This window comes from Crocodylus porosus, unplaced genomic scaffold (assembly GCF_001723895.1).
Source record: "Crocodylus porosus isolate Cpor-Errol unplaced genomic scaffold, CroPor_comp1, whole genome shotgun sequence".
Classification (NCBI taxonomy): Eukaryota; Metazoa; Chordata; order Crocodylia; family Crocodylidae; genus Crocodylus; species Crocodylus porosus.
This window is the reverse complement of record NW_017728913.1, coordinates 12,661,274-12,682,055: the sequence shown is the minus strand read 5'-3', so window position 1 is coordinate 12,682,055 and position 20,782 is coordinate 12,661,274. Positions and strand designations below refer to the sequence as shown.

The window sequence follows — 20,782 nt, the reverse complement described above, 5'->3', positions numbered from 1 at the left end:
ACATGAACAACATTAACACCCAGGCAGAACTCCAGGATGGTGAAGTGAGGATGGCAAGAAAGATGTCCTTAGTTTAGATCAGAGGTTTCCAACCTCAGGTTGCGACCCAAATGAAGGTTGCAGGGGCAATGCCGGCGGTGCTGTGCTGTGCATATGGATAAGCTGTGCTGTGTGCCAGGAGTTCCCCCACCCTCGGGCTGCTGCTGCTGCACTCTGCTCCCAGCAGTGGACTGCAGCAAAAAAAGGCTGGGAACCAGCGATTTAAATCAATGGTTCTCAACCTTGTTAGACTCAAGACACGCCTCAAAAACTGACAGCTCTTAGTTTTTACTTTTTTTACAGAAAAATAATAGAACAAATTTTTGTTGCAAGGAACTCAGAAAGACCACAAAAGTTGGGGTTTTTTTAACACTATGATTTCCTATTTGAAATCTGGCTTAGTTTGTGAATTATGTTTGAACACCTAACAGTGAATGGCACCCTTGAAAGGATCTCAAGGAACCCCAAAGTGCTGCAGTACCCTGGTTGAACCCCATGATGCCGTAGCACCGTTTACATAGGCTACATATACACAGAACAAGTAAATGCTAATTAAGTTTCAGTTTATAAAAGCTAATTAAAAGTCTTTTTTTTTTTTCAAACTTACCTAAATGTAGCAGTGTAAACTGTGCTGCCAATTCTTTTGCATCTTCCAATGTTGTGCAAAGTTTGTCTGGCATGAAATAACTCTGAGAACCATTTGCAATGTTAGGCATCACTATCTTGTAAACCAAGAGTATTTTTCCATCCTGACTTGTTGTTGAATACAAGTAGTATTCTGGAGGTGCCCAGTTATTCTTGTTGCAGTAATAATCTAAATGCATTACTGCAGAATTGAAGTGGTTGGCTTTTAAAGAATACATGCTAATTGGAGTAAGCTTTGTTCCAGGAAAAAATGGATAAGTACACCTTTCAAGTTCAGGGGGGGTTGGACTGTGCTGACCATTAAGGCGAACTGTAAGACTTGGTGGTTTTCCTAAAGATTTTTGATGTCCATCTTCTTTGTTAGCAAATACTAGGAGAGTCTCAGAGTTTGGACTAATCTGACCATTAAGATGTTGTCTCCAAGTGCCTTCTTTGTTGACTGGTTTTGCCAGTGTTACTTCAATACTAGATCCATCAATACATTTTCCATTCATTACAGACATAGCAGCAACTGCATCCTCTCGGTTGAAGAAGTGAACAAAAGCATAGTCTCTCAGTTTCTTTACACGTTCAACAGTTCCTGGCTTGAATTTGTTAAATTCTGCTTTAATTGTATCCTCCGTAGTAGAGATCATTAAGTTTCTTACATATAACACTTTAACTTTCTGCATTGTTTCTTCATCAACTTCTTTCTCTGGGTCTGCCCAGTCTACTTGAATAGTATGACCCCATAGCTGAAATGTCCCTATAGTAAAAAAAAGATTATACTTAAAAAAAAGACAATACAATTTACATTAACAATTCCTCAAAAAAGCTAAATACTGAATAATGCAATGTTATTTATTATAAACTTGAACAACGTTAAATGTTTATATGCAGTCATTTACCTGATTAAATAAATTGGGTATTACTTAAAATTATTTAGGTCAATACAAATAAAACCTTTGCCAAAAAAACCACAAGTAATCTGAACTCAGTTTGCTTTTATTAATCATGACATGTGCCAATTTTGTTAAAGATGACTGATTTAACAAATTGTGTGTGGTTCTATTGCAAGGAATCATAAAATTTGATAGTGGTTATATAACGTATTTCACACTACACTGATACCTGAAAAAAACAATAATTAATGTGTCAATTAGGATTAATGTGAATTCCATTTAATTTCTTCAATGAAATGAGTAACACAATGTTAATGAAATAAAAATCTTGAGTATCAGACTTTTTTGTACATTTGAAATGTGGCTGCTTTACTTCTTTTAAAAAAGATTATTCAGATTTTTAAAAAGTATTACTTCTTGTCTGTGCCTGACATAAGGCTTTGGGTGAAATCCTAGTTCCTATGAATTTGAGTTTTGTTACTGATTGCAATGGAGGCATGATTTCACACCCTGCTTTTGTGGTGTTATATTTCTTTTGCTTCTGCAGCTGTGCCATTTTCCTCTTCCTTCCAGTTGCCTTTTACTTCTCTCGCTCCTTTCCTCTCTCCTTAACCCTGGGCTTCTGCTAATTCCTCTCTTATCTATGTTCATCCTTTTCTTCGCTTCCTTTTTGTCAGCCTTATTAACAGCTTCAAATCAAGAAAAAAAATCCCTATTCAGATCACACATCTATCTCTGACTTGCATCAAATAAAGGTAATGGATTAAAAAAAAATCCTTAATTAGAACCACTCCAGTGAACTTAAGCTAAAATAGCTAATGCCTTCTTTTATTTTTTTCTAACTATAGCTCCATACCATTTGAACCATTATTCTACTCAAAGAAACAAAGAGAGTGTTTTTATTTGCTCTTTGAAAATATTAATATGCAGGAAATTCGTATGCAAGGGAAAGCTGGGTGCTTGCATGTACAAATATGCATTTGGATGCAAATTGAACTGATATGATACATGCCCAGTACTGTCTTTGTATGAGCATATATACATTCACACATTTTCAGCACAGCTTAGAATAAGTTTTGAAAATGTATTTTAAAATTTTTTGAAACATACTCATTCCTCATACAGCAAAAATTCATTGTCCTCTTTGGATCCATGATAAAAGTGGGACTATTTAATATTTCTCACAATACTATGAAACACAAAATCTTTTCTGTAAAAACCAAAGCTCTAAAGATTGGAAACATGAATGCATATTTGATTTTAAAGTTTCACATATAATAATAAAATTGGAGTTTTACCTGGGATTAATTTCCTTCTAGCCATAGCGGCAGCTCTGTGAGACTCGTATTCTACAAAGGCAAAGCCACGGTTTTTAGTTTTGTCAGTGGCACTAGGATAAACAATAACATCCACCACACCTTCTGTAACTTTCTTCATTTCATCCAAGATTTCTTCTTTCTTTTTTTCTTTTGGAATGGCTCCAACAAATAATCTGCAGTTGTCCAAGCTTACGCAGACACCAATAAATTTCCCTGGACGAATTTCATAATTATTAAGAATCCTGATGGCTAGTTGTGCTTCTTCTTTAGTCGTATACATCACAAAAGCATATCCTCGATTCTCACCACTAAACTCCATCATCAGTCTGAATTCATAAATCTTCCCAGCTCTCTCAAAAACAGGGACTAATTCATCTTCATACATATCACGAGGAATCTTCCCCACAAAAACTTCACAACCCCGGGGTGGGGGAGGACCTTCCCAACCTTAAAATAAATTTTCCATCAATATATTAATCTGAATGAACTTTCACGCAATCTTTTTCAGAATTTGTAAAAAAATCAAACAAGAAGTCTCGTATAATAATAATGTACAGGATACATCAACTTACCGATTGTCTTCTTATTTTCAAAGTTTGAAAATAAGAGAAGACTCTTATTATTCCAATTTTATCTTAAAAAAGCCAAATATGAATTCACCTATGCCCATAATTGCAATAAATCAATTAAACTTAAAAGCAATTGTACTACAATTCAGAGGATAATTCTAAAAGATATTTCAAAGCTAAATTACAGCCATTATGCTTTGTGTAAAATAAGTTCATTTTTAAGCTATGATCTACTGTAACGACACATCTCAGAACACAAAAAATAGACACTAGAAATCAATCCAAACCTTTGTCAGATGACATCTTAGATAAAGCTGTGTCAAATGCTTCCAGATATATCCTACCAAAGATACAGAAGTGAACTCTGTCTTTTTTGCTATGTTTATTTTGTTTGTTTAGTGTCTATTTCAGAAATACCAAGTTTTCAGTTTCTCTTGCATTAGTTATGTATACATTCAGATCTCTAAAACTTACAGAATCACTAGGAAAATTTTTTTTTTTTCCTAATGGAGCCATAGTAAACTCAAAGAACTAGATCAGGAACCTGAAGAAACTGAAACATTGCATGCAGAGCTTGACAGAAACATGTTTGAGATGCTGCTTCTGCACAACAATGCTCACCCACACACCAGCTTGCACACCCACAGAGGAAATCTCGTTTAAACGGACTATGCTGCACATGCGTTGGTTCCTCCACAGGGCCTGGAAGATGAAGGATGGATGATGAGGACAGTATTTTCAGGATGACAGCAAAGGGCTGGACACTGTGTGACAAGGATACACAAAAACAAGGACTTCTGCTTTGTTGCGATGTGTCCTTGTTCACAGACGGAATAAGGCACTGATGGAGAAAGATATGCCACTGAAAAATAGCTGTGTATTCAGCAATGATGTACAAATTTTCCATGCAAGTTTAATTTTTTTTCAGTAATATCTGGCTAAGAAAAAAAAATGGAAGGCATTACTTTTTGACCGATCCTTGTAGATAACAAGGCAAATATGTACCTACACTCCCTATTAAAACTACCAAGAAAGTAGCTGATTTCCCATTTCTTGAAGTCTTCACTTTTCTGAAGACAAACAGTACCCAGTTTGTCTGGCTTAATACAGCACTAATTTAGTGGAATGTGACATACCAAGGAGCACATTAGATGACATAGTGGTCTAGCTTTGAACCCCATGAATTTATGAGGTATTCTATTATCTTAAAACACAGTTATCGAAAACCAATGATTATTTGGGTTATCTGGTACATGATGCACCAAAACACTTATGTTCTGAAAACAGAACATAGAGATATTTCCAACAATATTTATCTGTACTAAAAGGAGATAAAAGGAATCAAGATAACACAGAACCTCTTCCACAGAATCATGTCAAATTAATTACTCCTCCTGCACCTCCATCTCAGTTCACACTTGATTATTCAAAATGAATTAACATATGCAGTCATACGTTTCATTTTTATCTCTTTATTACTTCTAAATTGTCAATCTTACACAAGACCATTATTCATACTTTTTACTTGGCTGCTTAACTACAATTATTTGTTAGACAGTTCTGTCCACAATTGCATAGAAACTAAAAGAACCTGCGTGGTTCTCTCTTTCTGAATATACTCTCAAAAAAACTGGCTGATACTGGACATCTGTTTAGCTAGTCTACCCTTTTTCAGAGTTAGTAAAATGCTGCTGCTCCATTTGTTTGTTTTCAAAAAAACAAAGCTACACAATCTACCAAAATGTATTACTCATTTTGCTTTTTCAAAACGAGTAAAACAATGTAGTGGCATATTTCAATACATTCCATACTGTACAGAAAATTCAGGTTATCCCACATCTCCCACAGAATTATTTGTGCATCCTAAAATACCTTGACATTGACACCTGAGATTACCAGATACTCAGTGTTAATGTATTTTACATTTGGCTCTTTTAATAGCTGCAATTTTAGAGCTGTTGTTGGTGCCAAAGAACTAAAGTTGCATTTAAAATGGTTTCATGTGAGCAAAGCCAAAACGACACAGTTAACAACATCTTTGGGCACTTTCACTGGTCAGCCTAGTATTATACAACAATTAGGAACTATAGTAAAATATGTACTATATTCAGTCTCTGAAAGAGTAGATCACTGTGTCAAATGCAATTCAGTTATGTTGTTCCCTTCTGTTTATATATTATGGTGCTGACATTGTTTTGATAAATAATGTATTTCCAATATGGCTGAACATACGAAGTCTTTTCTTTTTTTAAAGCAAAATTTGCATTACATACATTTTTGTAAGTATATTTTTCAACACATGCAAGTTTTGTCCTATTTCTTTGATCAGGTGAATTATACTTACTCTACTTACGGATATATTTTAAGTCTGTTTCTAAAATGAGTTGTTGAGAGCTGAACAAATACTTTTACTGCTTTTTGTCCTATCTGTATGTTTGTTATTCTAAATGTGTATGAACTAATTTTGCAACAGTATTTATTTTAGTTTGTAGGTATTACGAAGTGAGAAATTCAGTTTTGTTATGCTTTAAAAACAAGGCCAGATACAAAACCAAAAAAAAAAAATTCAACAAAGAAAATGTTCACAAAAGAGCTCAGGAAATTAAATGCTACTGCCACTACATCCTACATTAAAATGCATATAATTGATGCATGGCTGGATCTTATGCCATTCAAAAAATGTAATTCTCTGATACCAAATAAAATGAAAACCATTATCAGGCACAAAAAATAAGCTGTTTTGACAGTTTGTCTTCATTGCCATATTAGCTAACCTGAACCCAGAATACCTACAAAAAGCTTCTAGCCTATGCTGTGAAGATAAGCCAAAGTCAAGACTTCTATGCATAAATGCAGTTTCCATTACTCCCTTAATTTTATTAATAGCATTTAGATTTTAGTCTTCTGATTTTTATGATTCTAGAAATTATATTTGTCCCAATGAGAAATTCTGCCTTCTTCTTAGTTGATGGGGAAGCATGAGTATGACACACAACTCTCATTGTGACTTAGAAATAATCAAATTTAAGGCAAATCTGTAAAAAAAAAAAACTAGTTATGCTGGTTTTAAAAAATGAAATGTTATCTATGCATACCAGAATTCCTTGGTTTTTTGCAGTAGCTCTATGCAAAAAACAAAACAAAACAAAAACAAAAAAACCCAGTCAAATTATACAATATTAGTAAAGTAATTATCAGTTCCAAAAAAGCAACTGTGAAGTTAGGAAGTTAATAAGGAACTTAGGAAAAAATCCACGTTAAGGTCTTTTCCTTAATGTTCTCTCAGTCACCTTGCAAATGTGGAGTATTTTTAAACTGCCATTTTGTCTGTTATATGTCATCTTTAAAAACTTTAACAGATTTAACTCACAGCAGAATTTGTCCTGACATTCATATACTCACCTGGTGGAGGACCACCAAATTTTCTTTGTCCGTTTTCCTGAACCATGCTGTAGCCAGTCTTTTCCATTAAAGCCAGCAAAGCAGCTTCATTCTGAATACCACTACGAACTTTGCCACTTCCATTAACTGTATCTGTATTTTCTTCATGCATCTCTGCAGTGTCTTCAACCAAACATTATAATATCATTTCACATTCACAGAATTTCAAAATTATCCATCCAAAATAGCAACCAAAATTTTGCCAGAAATAATTCTATATTAGTTTAGTTTCTCTCATGGAAAAGCTCAGGCCTGTAGTTACTGCTGTACATGCATTAACTCCCAATCTTAATCCCACATGTATCAAATCAGAACTATGCATTAAAATTAAAATACACTCAACAGCTATTATTTACAGCTTATCAAGCTCAGAATTTGTCTTATTATGGATTAATGTTCAATGAACATTTGCCCCATTTCTTTGCAAAATTTCCACTGAGTGTAAGAGTAGCTCCAGTCATAAATCCTTAAACAGCTAAGGAACAAGGACTATTGTCTGAGATTTATCCTACTTATCCAATTTTTCCTATCAAGTGTTGCTTTGAAAGCAATTTTAAAACAAAAATATGTAATTAAACCATTCAGAAATTCCTACTGATACCACTTAAGGAGCTTGATAGCAAAATCAGTGTTATGATGTGCTAAAATTAAGCAGAATTAAGAGACAAAATAATAGGGGCTTCTTCATGGATGCCAGAATTGGAAGACATAAAAGAACAAGCTTCATTATCATGCCTGCTACCCCCTCACCCAAGATTATCTGTTAAGTAATAATTCTCCTGGTGCTGATGATAACCTAAGGGCAGTTCAAAATAAAAAACCAAATCCCGTTCCACCTATTAGGCAGCTAACTGGACTTTGACGTCGAGGATCATCCTATTCTACCCTGTTCACATCCCTGAAAAAACCCTACTTTTATAACACACCATCACCCTAGCCTTAGAACTAAGTTACCAAAAACTTAAAGGAGGAAGAGCCATCTACCATTTGCATTAACTGTTTTTCAAGGACTCAAGAGGAGAGAAAATAGGTTAGCTAACAGGCAGATTAGGATCTGACCAAAAGTCTTAAGTAGAAACCGGGGTTCAAGTTTGCCAGGTCTTAGAATGAGTCTGGGTAACAATACATGTGGTGCTTCTCTTCCTCCAGCGGCAATGTTGCAAACAGGAGTGAGCAACAGAAACAATTGCATTTTCTATTTTTGCACATTTTTCCTCCTTTTTCACATGTCTGTCTTCAAGAAAACAGGATACAACTCTAGCTGTAATCAACACTAATTCATCTCAACTAACGTTTTCTCCTTTCTCCAAAGAGAAAAGTATCCCTTAAAACACTGTGGACACAGAAAGACTTCCTTTTACCACTAAAGTGAAAGGGAAACTGGGTATCATTAAAAATTAATTTTTAATCAATAGTATTTCAAACGTTACCTGTTTCTTCTTGTTTTTCTAGCTTTATTAGAAATCAAATATAACAACGATTCTTTACTATGGGGCTAAGCAGGCCCGAGTCTTACTGCTTGAAACCCCAACTCCTGCTTAACTGTGTAATGTTGTGTAATGAGTATTGTAAATAATTTGATTCTCTAAGCCCATTGATTCCCTTAACACAATTTAGCAAATCAGGCAGGAGTAAGATTTTTGGAGCCAAGCTACAAAACAAGTGGTCACAGTCCATTTGCCAGCCAAAAGACTGTGACAAACCTTGTATTCTGAGAATATCAACAGAAACTGAATTTTCCCTTTCTACTACAGCATAATTTCTCCTCTTTCTTCTACTGTGTAATTTCTCCCCTTTCTTACATTTTCTCAGAAATAGAAAAGTAACCACCACCCTTAAACTTGTCAATTTAAAATTTAAAGGACTGTTTGACAGAATAAGCATCTAATATCTCCTCATGGCAGAGGCCTGATAAGTTTTTATAATGCTTGTTTTGCATAACCACTCTATTTCAAAATGGTTTACACTTTGTTTTGCTTCTTTCTTTCATGTATCTTAATTAACAGATTTCCAAGCCTTGGTATGGATTATCTACTGTGTTTTCCATGGGACTAGTAGGCCAACTATACTCAAACAAGCCTTGCTTAATAGTGTAGTGACAGGATTTTGTTAACATCTCTGGCTTTCTCCTCTTATTCCATCAAATTTGACACAACGCGACTATTATGTGTTATAACAGTATGCTGGAAAACAATCAACCTTGCATATTTCCTTAACCAAAAGTTTATGATACTATAGTTACCTATGATAGCAGGAGACTGGATGTGAACTAGGGGGATCCCTTCAGTTGTACAAAATCCTTTTTTTTTTTAAATGGAGAACTCAAAATAAGAGCATTATTTCTGTTGTAATGAGTACACTTTTTACCCAAAACCCAACACACAGTTTATTAATTGCTTGACCAAAAAGTATGGGCAGAAAGTTTAAGAAAATACGCATAATATACATAACATATTCCATGTTACATAGATCACATCCAAAATAGCTTAACACAAAGATAGGTCACATTTTTTATTACTGTCCATCCATCCCTCCCCCTTCCATTGCAGTATGATCATCAAGAGGACAGGCAACGAAACCATTCAGGGTCAAACTGATCGCTATATTTGGGATTATAATGGAATTTTATGGCATGATCAGATCGGTAGTCTGTGGAGGTTTTTGTTTTCCTTTGTAGCAAGGAGCATGCATGGCCCTCTACCTGGGACCATCTTAGTGTATATTAACTACCTTTTGTAGAACCATGGCAATGACTGCTACGGTCATAGAATCATAGAAAATTAACGTTGGAAGGGACCTGAAGAGGTCATCTAGTCCAACCCCCTTCTCAAGGTCCCCCTGCTTTACCCATGGCACATTAAGGTCTTATGTCTTGTGTTGTGTCAGGGTTGCCAGTGGTTTTCCAAAAAGTTTAGATTGTGGAGTCACATGGGATGGTTTGGGTAGAGACAATCCAATCTCAGGCAGGGGTTTGGAATCGATGACCTCTGGAGGTCCCTTCCAGCCCGACTTCTCTACCACTCTATGACTATGAAAGCAGATCAGTGTTGGCAATTATGGGTCAGCAACGACAGTCATGATGGCAGGAGGACTTCCACGTAGCACCAGTGACCACTTCCTCTCTAGGAATGAGTTATATTCAATGTTGTCTGGTGTATGATAATTATCATATTTGTATGATAAGTTTCAACCCTTTCAAGATGTATGATCAATAACAGTAAGTTTTCAAAATGTACAATAATTTGAGGCAGCTAATTGATGCAGCATATGCATAACCCAAGTCACTTTCCAGGAGCCTTAACTGACTTTTGGGCGTGCTTCAGCGCTTCCGTGTGCCTACTTGCCTCCAAAAAAAGAAATGGTTTCAACTTTAATAACATACGGCATTTATACACATACATTTTTGTGCAGGGATGAGCCAGAGAAGACTCGATAAACTGAGGGTACCCCACCCACAAGCTGATGCGCACTGCGCTGCAGCGCATGCAGTTGCATAAGTGGCAAAATCCGTACCAGCGCGCAGAAAATGGCAGCAGTCCATGTCTGAACTAAAACGCCCCCCATGTTTTAGTTCAAAAGCACGCCGCCACCATTTTTTCAGCGCCAATGCACATTTTGCCACTTTTTTTTTTTAAAGAAATTTTTCATGTTCCAAGACAAGTCTAGTCCAAATCTGTGAGTCAGTCCAGAACCATAAGTGGCCCTATAACTGGAAAACATCCTCCACCCCCACCAGGAGCTTCAGGATGCCTGCCAAAAGACTCAAAGTATCTATGTGCAGGCGCAAGCCCAGAGGCTTGAGGTTTGGATGCCCCCAAGTTTCACCTGCCCTCAGTCATACAGCTGCAGAAGCAAGTTTGGGAAGAGCCTTCCATTTCCATAAAGTGGGCTTTAAGCCCAAACACCTCAGCAGGTACTAAACCAGGCCAAAGAAGCAGTTATACCCAGGAACGTTGAAGAAAAACTGCCTTCACGGACCCAGACCCGTGATGTTTCACCTGCCACCGCATGCACTGTGGTGCCAGGCGCTTTTCAAATCACCTGCTGCTGCAGCGTGTGCGTGTGCACAAGTGTCCCCTTCTCACTCACCCTCTTGACTTACAGTGAGCAATATCAAGTAAATAATCAGACGACTTATTTGTGTATGTATTTGCACATTTTTCATAGCGTATGTTAACTTTTCGGCAAATATGAAACATTGAGCTCCCAATACCATCATTTCATCTTTAAGACCTGGCACCACTAGTTACATTTACCGTGCTTCCCAGCCACCAAATTAGGGCTGTGGAGAAGAAACAGCCGCCAGTGGCCTGGCTCCCCAGCGAACGCGCGCGTCTGAAGGCCCACAGGGCAGGCAAGAGACACGCTAAGGGACGCGCCGCTGACTCCAGGCAGGAGAGGAGTCGACTGGGACCTGCGGGGAAAAAGAGAGAAAGGAGGGGAGGTCACTTCACTGCGGCGTAGCGGGAAGGGGCAGCTGGGGCAGGGGGCTGGGGGGGCGTCACGAGCGGCGGCGCCCGCCGGCTTCAAACCCCTCAGCGGCGCCGCACGCGCACCCGGCTGAGACGGCCCGGCGGTTGCCCCAAGACCGTTGCACGAGCCGTTTAACGGCTGCTCTCCCCGCGCTCCAGGGGGAGCGGCCGGAGGCCGAGGGGCAGGGAGGGACGCTCGGGCGGGACACGCCGCCGCTCCGCGCCTCACCCGCTGCCTCCCGTCCAGTCCCCGGGCCCCGCGCGTGACACTGGCGCTGCGGGAAGGCCGCCGCCACTGGCTCTACAGCCCGCCAGGGAGAGGGAAGGCACTGACAGCGTCGACTACCAATCAGCGCGGACGTTGGCCAAGGGGGCGGGTCCAACTGGCAGGCAGGGGCGTGATGAGCCAATGAGGGGAGGCGCTGCCCCCTGCGGGCGCGCGACTCGTTGACGCCTCCTGCTTAGCCTTCGAAGATCGGTGCATGCTGCACGTCCTGGATGCTGGACTTCGCAGCTCCCGTCAGCAACGAGCACAGGGCTGGGGTTGCCCGGCAGGGGCCGCAGCACCCTGAGGCGCCCGGAGAGCCTGTGGGCGGTGCCATGCGAGGTTAGCTGGGCTAGAGGCGCGCGAGAAGCTGGGAGGTTTCAAACAGGAATCCAGCGAGGGGCTTTTTGGAGGTCTTGGCCACTGAAGAACTGGCCCTAGTAGCCCGAAAAACAAATGCAGATGAAGAGACAGGGGGCTCTGGTCTCATGAGCGCTGCCTTCAGACGTGCCTTGAGTCTCAAAATGTTGAGAATGGCTGCCATAGGTGCCGGGGTTGAGGAGCTGGCATGGGGCACCCCTCTGGGTTTTCTTCCTGGTCTAAAATTCATGCCAGGCAGCTCAAGGTTTATTTTACAGTGCCTCTGCCTTGCCAGTCCAGTCCAATTAGTTCACCCCCTCCCCTTCAACCATGCATGCATTGTTCAGTTATTCATAAAATGTGGACTGCACTGCCCATATTGCATCCGCTTTGATTGAAACGGATGTGGTCCATGATCATCACTTCTAAGGATGAATTCTCATTTCAGGTGCCCAGCCGTGAGACCTCCAGAAAGAGGGAGCTGGTGTATCTAATGTCCAGACATAAAACGTAGGGCACTTTAGCTCAGTCTCAACTGCTAACTGACAGGAAGTTATGTAAGCCATGGTTGCCATTGCTATTTTATGGTATGCTAGGTTGTTGCTTTCTAATTAAAAAAACAAAAAACAAAACTTCCTTTGTGTTTTGTAGAGGTGTAGATTTGTGTCAGATGTTGGGTTGTACCAAACATTTCTGGAATATTCTGTCTGCTGCTTGTAGCATACAGGATTTGGATTGCTTTTCTTTAAACAGTAAAGCAATGCCATGCATATCTTAAAATCTACAGCTACAAGATAGAGTCAACAAATCATACAAATCTGTTGTGAGATTTTGTTTTAAAGATGGCTTGAGTTAAAGGATCAAACAGGTCACAACAGTGTTTTTAAAATGTATAACTATCTCATGGTGAACATCTACATCAGAACTAAACAGAATCATCAACCAAACAGCTTACTAAGCCATATTTTTATTAACCAGTTTTAAAGCTCAAGAATTAGTTCAAATTCTTGATACAGTTGTGTACTTTTATGAAATAAACCCAAGTCACATCATCTGCCATTCCTTTCCCACCCCCTCCTCTTTATTTTAACGTTCTCACTTTCTCCTTCCTTTGTTTCTATTCTTTCTCTTCCTACTTGTTAGGCATTTCAGAGAGATGCTGCAGTTCTCCCTCCTCTCATTGGTCAGTGGCTAACCTTCAACTACCTTTCTGCTACTACAGTTTTGTTGTTTGAACTTCCATGTCCCTCTCTAGGGGAGTCTACCAGGTAGGATGGCTGTTTGTATATACATACCTGTGCACTAGAAATAAGAACAAAATCACCACACTAAAGCTATTTTTGACTCCACTAGTTTTGATGGAGGATTATTTGGAGGATGAATAAAGAACACTCCAGTTAGGAAAAACACCTTATTTGGTAAAGTGCATAACCTTTTGGTTTAAGTGCTTTGCCCAATCAGGACCTTAATGCAGTTGTTTGAATGCTTAGGCTTGATAAGCTTAGACATGTGCAAAGGGGCCATTTTACGAAGGAGTCGTTTGCTCTCTGCAAAATGTATTTAGTACAGAGATTAGTTAGAAATGTTATTGAAATAATCTGTAAATGAATGCCATATCTGCAAGTCAGTAACTCTCACTAATACCAGCAGGCCCTAAATTAGTTACCACCAGATCTGTCACATTTGTTTAATAACTTTCACTGATCTAAGGTGTGCGCAATATAGGTAGAGTATTGTAGGTAGTCTATCCCATGTATTTTACTTCATTGTATCAATAAGATAGTGGCTTTTCTTTTCCTTGTAGTAGGGTCCAGGGCATATGATGCTTCAGTGAATGTGTAAGAAGCAAGGTAAAAGATACTGGGTCACCTACATGTAAAATTGGCCACTGTGCATTAAAGCATACATATAGACGTGCCCAGTATCTTTGACCTTGCTTCTCACATATTTGCATCACACGAAAAAGTGCAGTTAGGCTAATGCAAAGTAAAATAGACTACTGTGCATTAAGCATCACTTTAAAACAGTGTGCATTCATTACTGCGTATTAAGGCAGCCTAATGCGTGTTTCTTTAGTACCTCATATTTGGAAGTACTAAAGATGTGTACATGCCCCCACTGCCAAACAAACCTTGCTTCTTTTTTTCTTTGTCAGTTATTTTTACTAACTATAACAAAGGTCCTCAACATTTTTTAACATCCATTCTGTACTATTGGAATGTCAGCAAGTCTCAACATACATTTTCCTAGAGTAGACTGTTAGTACAATTGTAATGCACTTTAATAAAAACATACATATTTTCCAGTGAATTTTAATATGGCCTGAAGCTAGAAGAGACGGTAAGGTAGCCTTTCTCCTCCCTGATGCGTCTGATATGAAGGTAGTGCAAATAGTTTAAAAGGAAGCAGACAGCCTTTGAAGTTTAGACAAAAGTCTACAGAAAACTTAGACATAATGTGATGGTGAATCTAATTATAGTAAGCTGCCTAAAAAGAAACTTAATTTCAGTCAATCAATACGTTTGATTTAGGTTCCATTTAACAAGTAGGTACAAATGTCTTGTTAGTGGAATCCTCTTAAGTAAGGCAGTAATATTGCCTCTAGGTTCTTTCTTACAGCATGCTTTTACTTTTGTTCAGTTTTCTTCTTTAAAAGAGTAGTTTTTAATGATCGAGTATGGAAATCAGGTATTAAAAGGGAAATTAGAAAAAAAATATTTAAGGATTTATCTTTTATTGTGATTGATTACCCATTCATCAAGTTAGGGATCTCTATATGTTAAGAATGGGAATGGGCAATATTAATTGTAACCTATATACGTGAAGGAAATATGTGAATAGATCCTGGGGTAAATTCTACACTCACTTATATGAGTGGAATTCAAAGTAATTTCACTAAGGGAAATGGAGTTGCTTCAGATTTATGCTAATATAACTGAGTGCAGAATTTGATCCAGTAACTTTATTTCAGGAAGAAGCAGGGCTTTTAAAACATCCATCTATAAGTTGTCAAAGATGTTATAAGTCTGACTGTTATTTCTCAAGTGCAATATTCAGCTTCATCGCTCTGATGTTCAGCCTCTTATCAGCATGCTGGACACTTCTGGCTTCTGTATTTCTCTGGGATTTACGACGCCTGTTAGGTATTGCCCCCTTGTCTATCTGCCTTAAACAGCTCTTATTCCTATAGTTATCTATCAATAAAAGCAGCCACTGTTTTCTAAAAACACAACTCACAGAAGCAAAGCAGCAGATTTAAACAACTGGAAAAAGTAAAAAAAGAAATGGGATGATGAAGAGAAAAGAAAATGGGAGCCAAAAAATAAGAGGGAAGAAGGACAGAAAGGAAGAAGATGAGCTAAAGAAATAAGGAAATAGGGAAGTCTTTATTTAGCTACTTTCTGTGCATTTTTTTACTTCTTTATGGTTATAGAGTGCTTTTACTTTTTGTATTTATTTTTTAATATTAGACATTTTAAGTGAAGTTCTAAATGGTTGACGTATGACATTCTCCATTTCTGTACAGTGGCTGTTAAACCTATTTGCCTACTTTTTAGTGCTTTGTGTAAGATTCCAAACGAAAGGCCCTTGAAGTAAAAGTCTTTTCTCCACTACATATGTACAGCATAAACAACTTCAGAATACTCTTTCTTCTAATATCCTACCAATATATCTCAGAATTTGCTGTAGAGGTCACAGCTAAATAATATAAGGTAGTCAGTCAGGTCTCGTTTACTATTTAGCTTTACCTTTCTGAGCTTGTCAAAAAGGATTTCACTTAATGCTGTTGTGAACATTTTGTAATATGCTTACCAAAAACTATACAGAGGCCACCAACTCATTCCATAAAAAACAAACGGACATCAGACTATAGTTTGGAATGACCAGGATCAGATCCTAGCTGACCTTGATTTAGCTAGAAGCTTGCTACAGAGGCTAAATATCTGATATTGCATTGCCCACTGAGCAGTTCAGTCATTATGCAGTAGAACATATTCAGTTAGTTACTGGAAAATGGGATTTAACATTCCCTCCTCTTACACTGGAGTTTATTGCGGAAATACTTAAAATGCCTCAACAGGGAGTTGGAGAAGAGTAAGCAATGATACTGTTATCTTTTGGGGCAGTAAATAGAAAATCATCCTTAGGGTCCTAGTACTTGACTTAAATTTCAGCTAATTTAAATAGCTGTTAAATAGGTGTCAAGTCTGAAAGTCTTGAAAACCTTAAGATTGATGATGTCAGCTCTGGTTGGTTATACAACTGGTGCTTCCTTGCCTAAGGCTTTTTATACCTCTGTGGTAGTTTGGAAGGCATAGTCCTAAATTCATGGGTGGAAGTAAGAGTCTAAATCAGTGTAACTTACCCATTTATCTTGTTCCTCAACTTGTCATACATAGTAATTGCTGTTCATAGAAAGCCTAATTCAATTAAAACTGGTGGTAAAGAATTATGAAGATGCATAGCTGTAGGCAGCAGCAAGAAAGACACAGTAAAGTAAAAGTAAGTTGTCCATATACCATAATGTCTGCTTTAGGTCTTCAAATAGATATTACAGAAAATAGAGATCAAAGAAAGAAATCTAGAGAAACTTCAAAAAGTCCTGGACATTTCCCCTTCAAATTTTCATCATGTTAAATTTGCTGTTACTAAAGTCAAAAAATAGTTCTTAATTAAATCAATTGCAATCATGGGCTTTGCTGTACAGGCAGGGGTAGACCATCAGGATGGGATTTTAATTACAAATGTTTTGCTGTGACACTAAAATTGTAATAGATATAATTTCCAAGTTAGCCACTAGATGGAGATATGCTATTTAAAAGGGGAAGCTTATAAAATTTAGGAATTTTGATTTTAAGGAGACTACAAACATTTTTCTGTAGCCTTTGGAAAAACAATTCAAATCTTCAGTGCAAAATGTACTTACCATTGATTTAGGCAATCGTCTTTAAGGTTGACAGCCACAATATACATTTTGAGAAGCTTCCTGGTAAACTACAACGATTGCTACTTTTAGTGTCAACAACAAGACTTTTCATGTGGACCAAAATACTGGTAACTTCAGCCAACATTGGTATGTGCAGGCAGATGCTTGTAACTCTGTGGTGTGGATTAATGTAGAAAAAGCTTACTTGATCAATCTTTACATAGTTGCAGCTGGGGATGAATGAACTTAGTTTCTTCAGACCATTTTATTATTTGTTCAACAGGATGGTTTTGTTGTTCATGTCGTGCTTCACACAATAGGATGTAGATCCATAACTGATCTACAGGTCACAAAAGCCTTGGATGCAGGTGTTGCCGTGGATGTAGTCTTTCTGGACTTCAGCAAGGCCTTTGACACCGTCTCCCATCCTACCCTCATTAAAAAACTAGGTGACTGTGGCACTGATGCCTACACAGATGGATTGCAGATTGGCTGAAGGGTCAAACTCAGAGGGTGGTGGTGGATGGGTCATATTTGACCTGGGGAGAAGTGGGCAGCAGAGTCCCCCAGGGCTCGGTTCTTGGGCCCCGCGCTGTTCAATTTCATTATCAGCGATTTGGACAACGGGGTAAAAAGCACCCTGTTTAAATTTGCTGATGATACCAAAATTTGGGGTGAAGTGATCACGCTAGTAGGGAGGGAAAGACTGCAGCAAGACCTGGATAGGTTGCAGGGGTGGGCTAGAAAAAACGGGATGCGTTTCAATACTGACAAGTGCAGGGTGCTGCACTTGGACAGTAGTAACTAGCAGCACACTTTATAAGATGGGAAACTCCCTTCTTGAGAGCACAGAGGCAGAAAGGGATCTTGGAGTCATTACTGACTCCAAGATGAACATGGGCTGACAATGCGAGGTCACAGTTGGAATGGTTGTGCATCCATGGATGCATCTCTAGCAGGGACAAGGAGGTGATCCTTCCCCTCTATGCAACACTGGTCAGGCCACAGCTGGAGAACTGTGTCCAGTTCTGTGCGCCCCACTTCAGGAGGGGTGTGGACAATGTTGAGAGAGTCCAGAGGAGGGCACCCAAATGATCCAGGGACAACAGGGCAGACCCTAGAATGAGAGACTGGGACCTGAACCTGTTCAGCCTTCACAAGAGAAGGCTGAGGGGGGACCTGGTGACCATCTATAAACTCACTAGGGGAGACCAGAAGGGTTTGGGAGAGACCTTGTTTCCCCTAGCACCCCCTGGCATAACAAGGAATAACAGCCACAAGTTGTTGGAGAGTAGGTTTAAATTAGACATCTGTAAGAAGTACTTCACCGTTAGAGCGGCTAGGATCTGGAACCAACTTTCAAGGGAAGTGGTGCTGGCTCCTACCCTGGGGGTCTTTAAGAGGAGGCTTGGTGCCTACATAGCTGGGATCATTTGAGCCCAGTTTTTTCTCCTGCCCAGGCAGGGGGTCGGATTTGAAGATCTACAAGGTCCCTACCAACCGTATTTCTATGATTCTATGATGCTCCCAGACAACAACAAGCATCATTCAAATTTATTATTTTTAGAAGTAGTAGTGGTAATATTATTATTATAGATTTGAATGTTTAAGTTGAATTGGAACAATACTGGGTTCAGATTCTATTTGAGAGAAAGTATTTAAAAAGTGTGGGGTGCGCATGCTGAAAGAAAGGTGAAAGAAATAGAAACAACAGAAAATACTAATGTTAAAAACGTTAACAATTAGTACAGTCAGGGTTGGGAAAATACATTAGAACTACAAGTTAGGAAACAGAAGGGAGTTGGTGTGGGGTAGAAATGTAATTAAATGGAATTTCATTTTACAAGTATTATAAAATCACCAATAAGAACCAGGCCACCTTTTCTGGAGCTCTTTGCTTCTAGTGAATGCTGCTTTTATAAAACACTTTTTTTTTCTTTTTGTATTTAAATTTAATCAACCTTGACAAGATGGAGAGAAAAAAAGACCCTGGATTTAAATTACAGGAGAAAAGAGTATCTACAAACTTAAACTCGTTGACTTTTTAAAGAAATTAAAAATTGGGAATCTGCCCTGGATTTCTGGGATTTCACATTTAATACAGCATCTGTCCAGAATGCTTTAGTAAAACTAAGAGTATTTTAGATGCCAGGTATGATTATTCTGGCAATATATATATTTTTGTAATTTGTCAAAACTTTTTCACAGCTTATTTTTATTACACATATACAGAAAGCCAAATTTGTCAGTGGTGACATCCAGCTGTGTGCAACTCCACTGAAGTTGCGGCTTTAGCATAAGGGTGGCCAAACCAGGACTTCTGAGCCATTTGCAACTCCCAGAAAATTGAAATGCAGATTCTGAAGAAAGAGAAGCCATGGGTAATATGCACTGACCACTGACTGTGAGGTACAGATATATCAAAAGTTGTGTGTCCTGCAACTCTTGGTCACCTCAAGATTTTGGTTTGTAGCAAGGATTGGGAAGTTTGGCAACCTTTCTTTAGCCAATGCTGAATTGGCTTCAGAGGGTGCATCCCCATAAGCATGAACCCACTCTGGCGCATGGCAAGTCACCCTGGGGGGTAGGGGGTGCTAGTCAGTTTCACCCTGGGGAGCAGTTAGATAAGTGTTAGTCTGCTTTCCCACCTATACCTAGGTACCTATAGTGGGTATCTAGGTTTGAAAAGTTGCTGATATGTCTACTTCTTATTACAGGATAAAATCATGTAATTGCTCCACAATAATTGTGTTACATGTCTACACCTTTAAAGATAAAATAAAAATCATCATTTATAGCTCCTTATCCAAGGAGCTTGGTAAACTAATATGCATTTCAGTACAACCAAAAGAATAGCCAGGCATTTAAGAACAAAGATGGTAGCCAGATATGCCAGATGGAAGTTGCTTTTCTGCAAAGAAGAACTCCGAAAGGAATTTGGGGTCATGGTTGACCAGGGTTTTTTGGCTGAACAGACTAACAAAAATATTAATGTATAAAAATAACTCGGTACGAATGGAGAGGGCTACCACCTTTCTGTTTAGTGCTGGTTTAACTGCTACTGGAATACAATGTCCAGTTGTGATCTGCACAATTCCAGAAGGCTGTTGAAGAATTGGAGAGGGGTTTCAGAGAAGAGTGGTGAGGGTAGTTAGAAGATGGGGAAAACATGGATTTATAGTGAAAAATTCAGAAAGTTCAGTTTGTTTAGTTGAACAAGAAGGTTAAGGGATGACTTGGTAACAGTCTATGAAGCCCAGACCCTCAAGGGCAAAGGGGAAGGATAAAAAGCATTTATGTGGCCAACTAGTCAGAAATACGCACCTCTCTCTGGTCAGGAAGGCTCCTCATGCCACTTGGGGTCCAGAGCCGTGAAATTTCCCCTGGGTTTAGGTACAAGTGCCCTATCCATGAAAAGAGAGGGAGAATCTGCCATACTACAGAATAACCAAGATTAGAGCATTTGCTTGGGATGTTACAGACTGAGGTTTAAATCTACCATGTACAGGATGTGTCTATACTTTCATCAATGCACTTTTGCTACTGTGCATTAAGTTTATTGCTTCTAATAGGAGGTACTACATTTTAACAGGTTGCCATCCCCAGCAGCATTCTAGTGGCTTATGTGGGGCACCCTTGAAGTCCCTTAATACTTCACTTCTGTCTTTTGTCTTCTATTCTGCCTTCATTCTCCTGCCACATCTTGATGTAAATATTGTTTAGATGTTCTTACAAGTAGAAAATTGCCTATTGTACTTTTATGTTAGGGTTCTCAGCCACTATGGGCTTTGCCCCCCCATCTTTCTCTAACTGGGAGTACCAATCTAAACCCATCATAGATTTCATAGACATCAGGGCTGGAAG

The 20,782-nt window shown here is 38.9% G+C and overlaps 1 protein-coding gene across 1 annotated transcript in view; it reads right to left on the bottom strand.

Moving 5' to 3' along the window:
* The window catches only part of RBM46 (RNA binding motif protein 46), a 34,161-nt gene extending 22,807 nt beyond the window's left edge, over positions 1 to 11,354 (bottom strand). The window contains exons 1-4 of the mRNA XM_019534507.1: positions 11,151 to 11,354; positions 6,856 to 7,017; positions 2,864 to 3,331; positions 647 to 1,429 (exon numbers count right to left, since the gene is read on the bottom strand). Coding sequence (XP_019390052.1) covers positions 647 to 1,429; positions 2,864 to 3,331; positions 6,856 to 7,006 — 1,402 coding nt within the window. The 5' untranslated portion in view covers positions 7,007 to 7,017; positions 11,151 to 11,354. The remainder of the gene's footprint in view (positions 1 to 646; positions 1,430 to 2,863; positions 3,332 to 6,855; positions 7,018 to 11,150) is intronic.
* Positions 11,355 to 20,782: the final 9,428 nt, after the last annotated feature.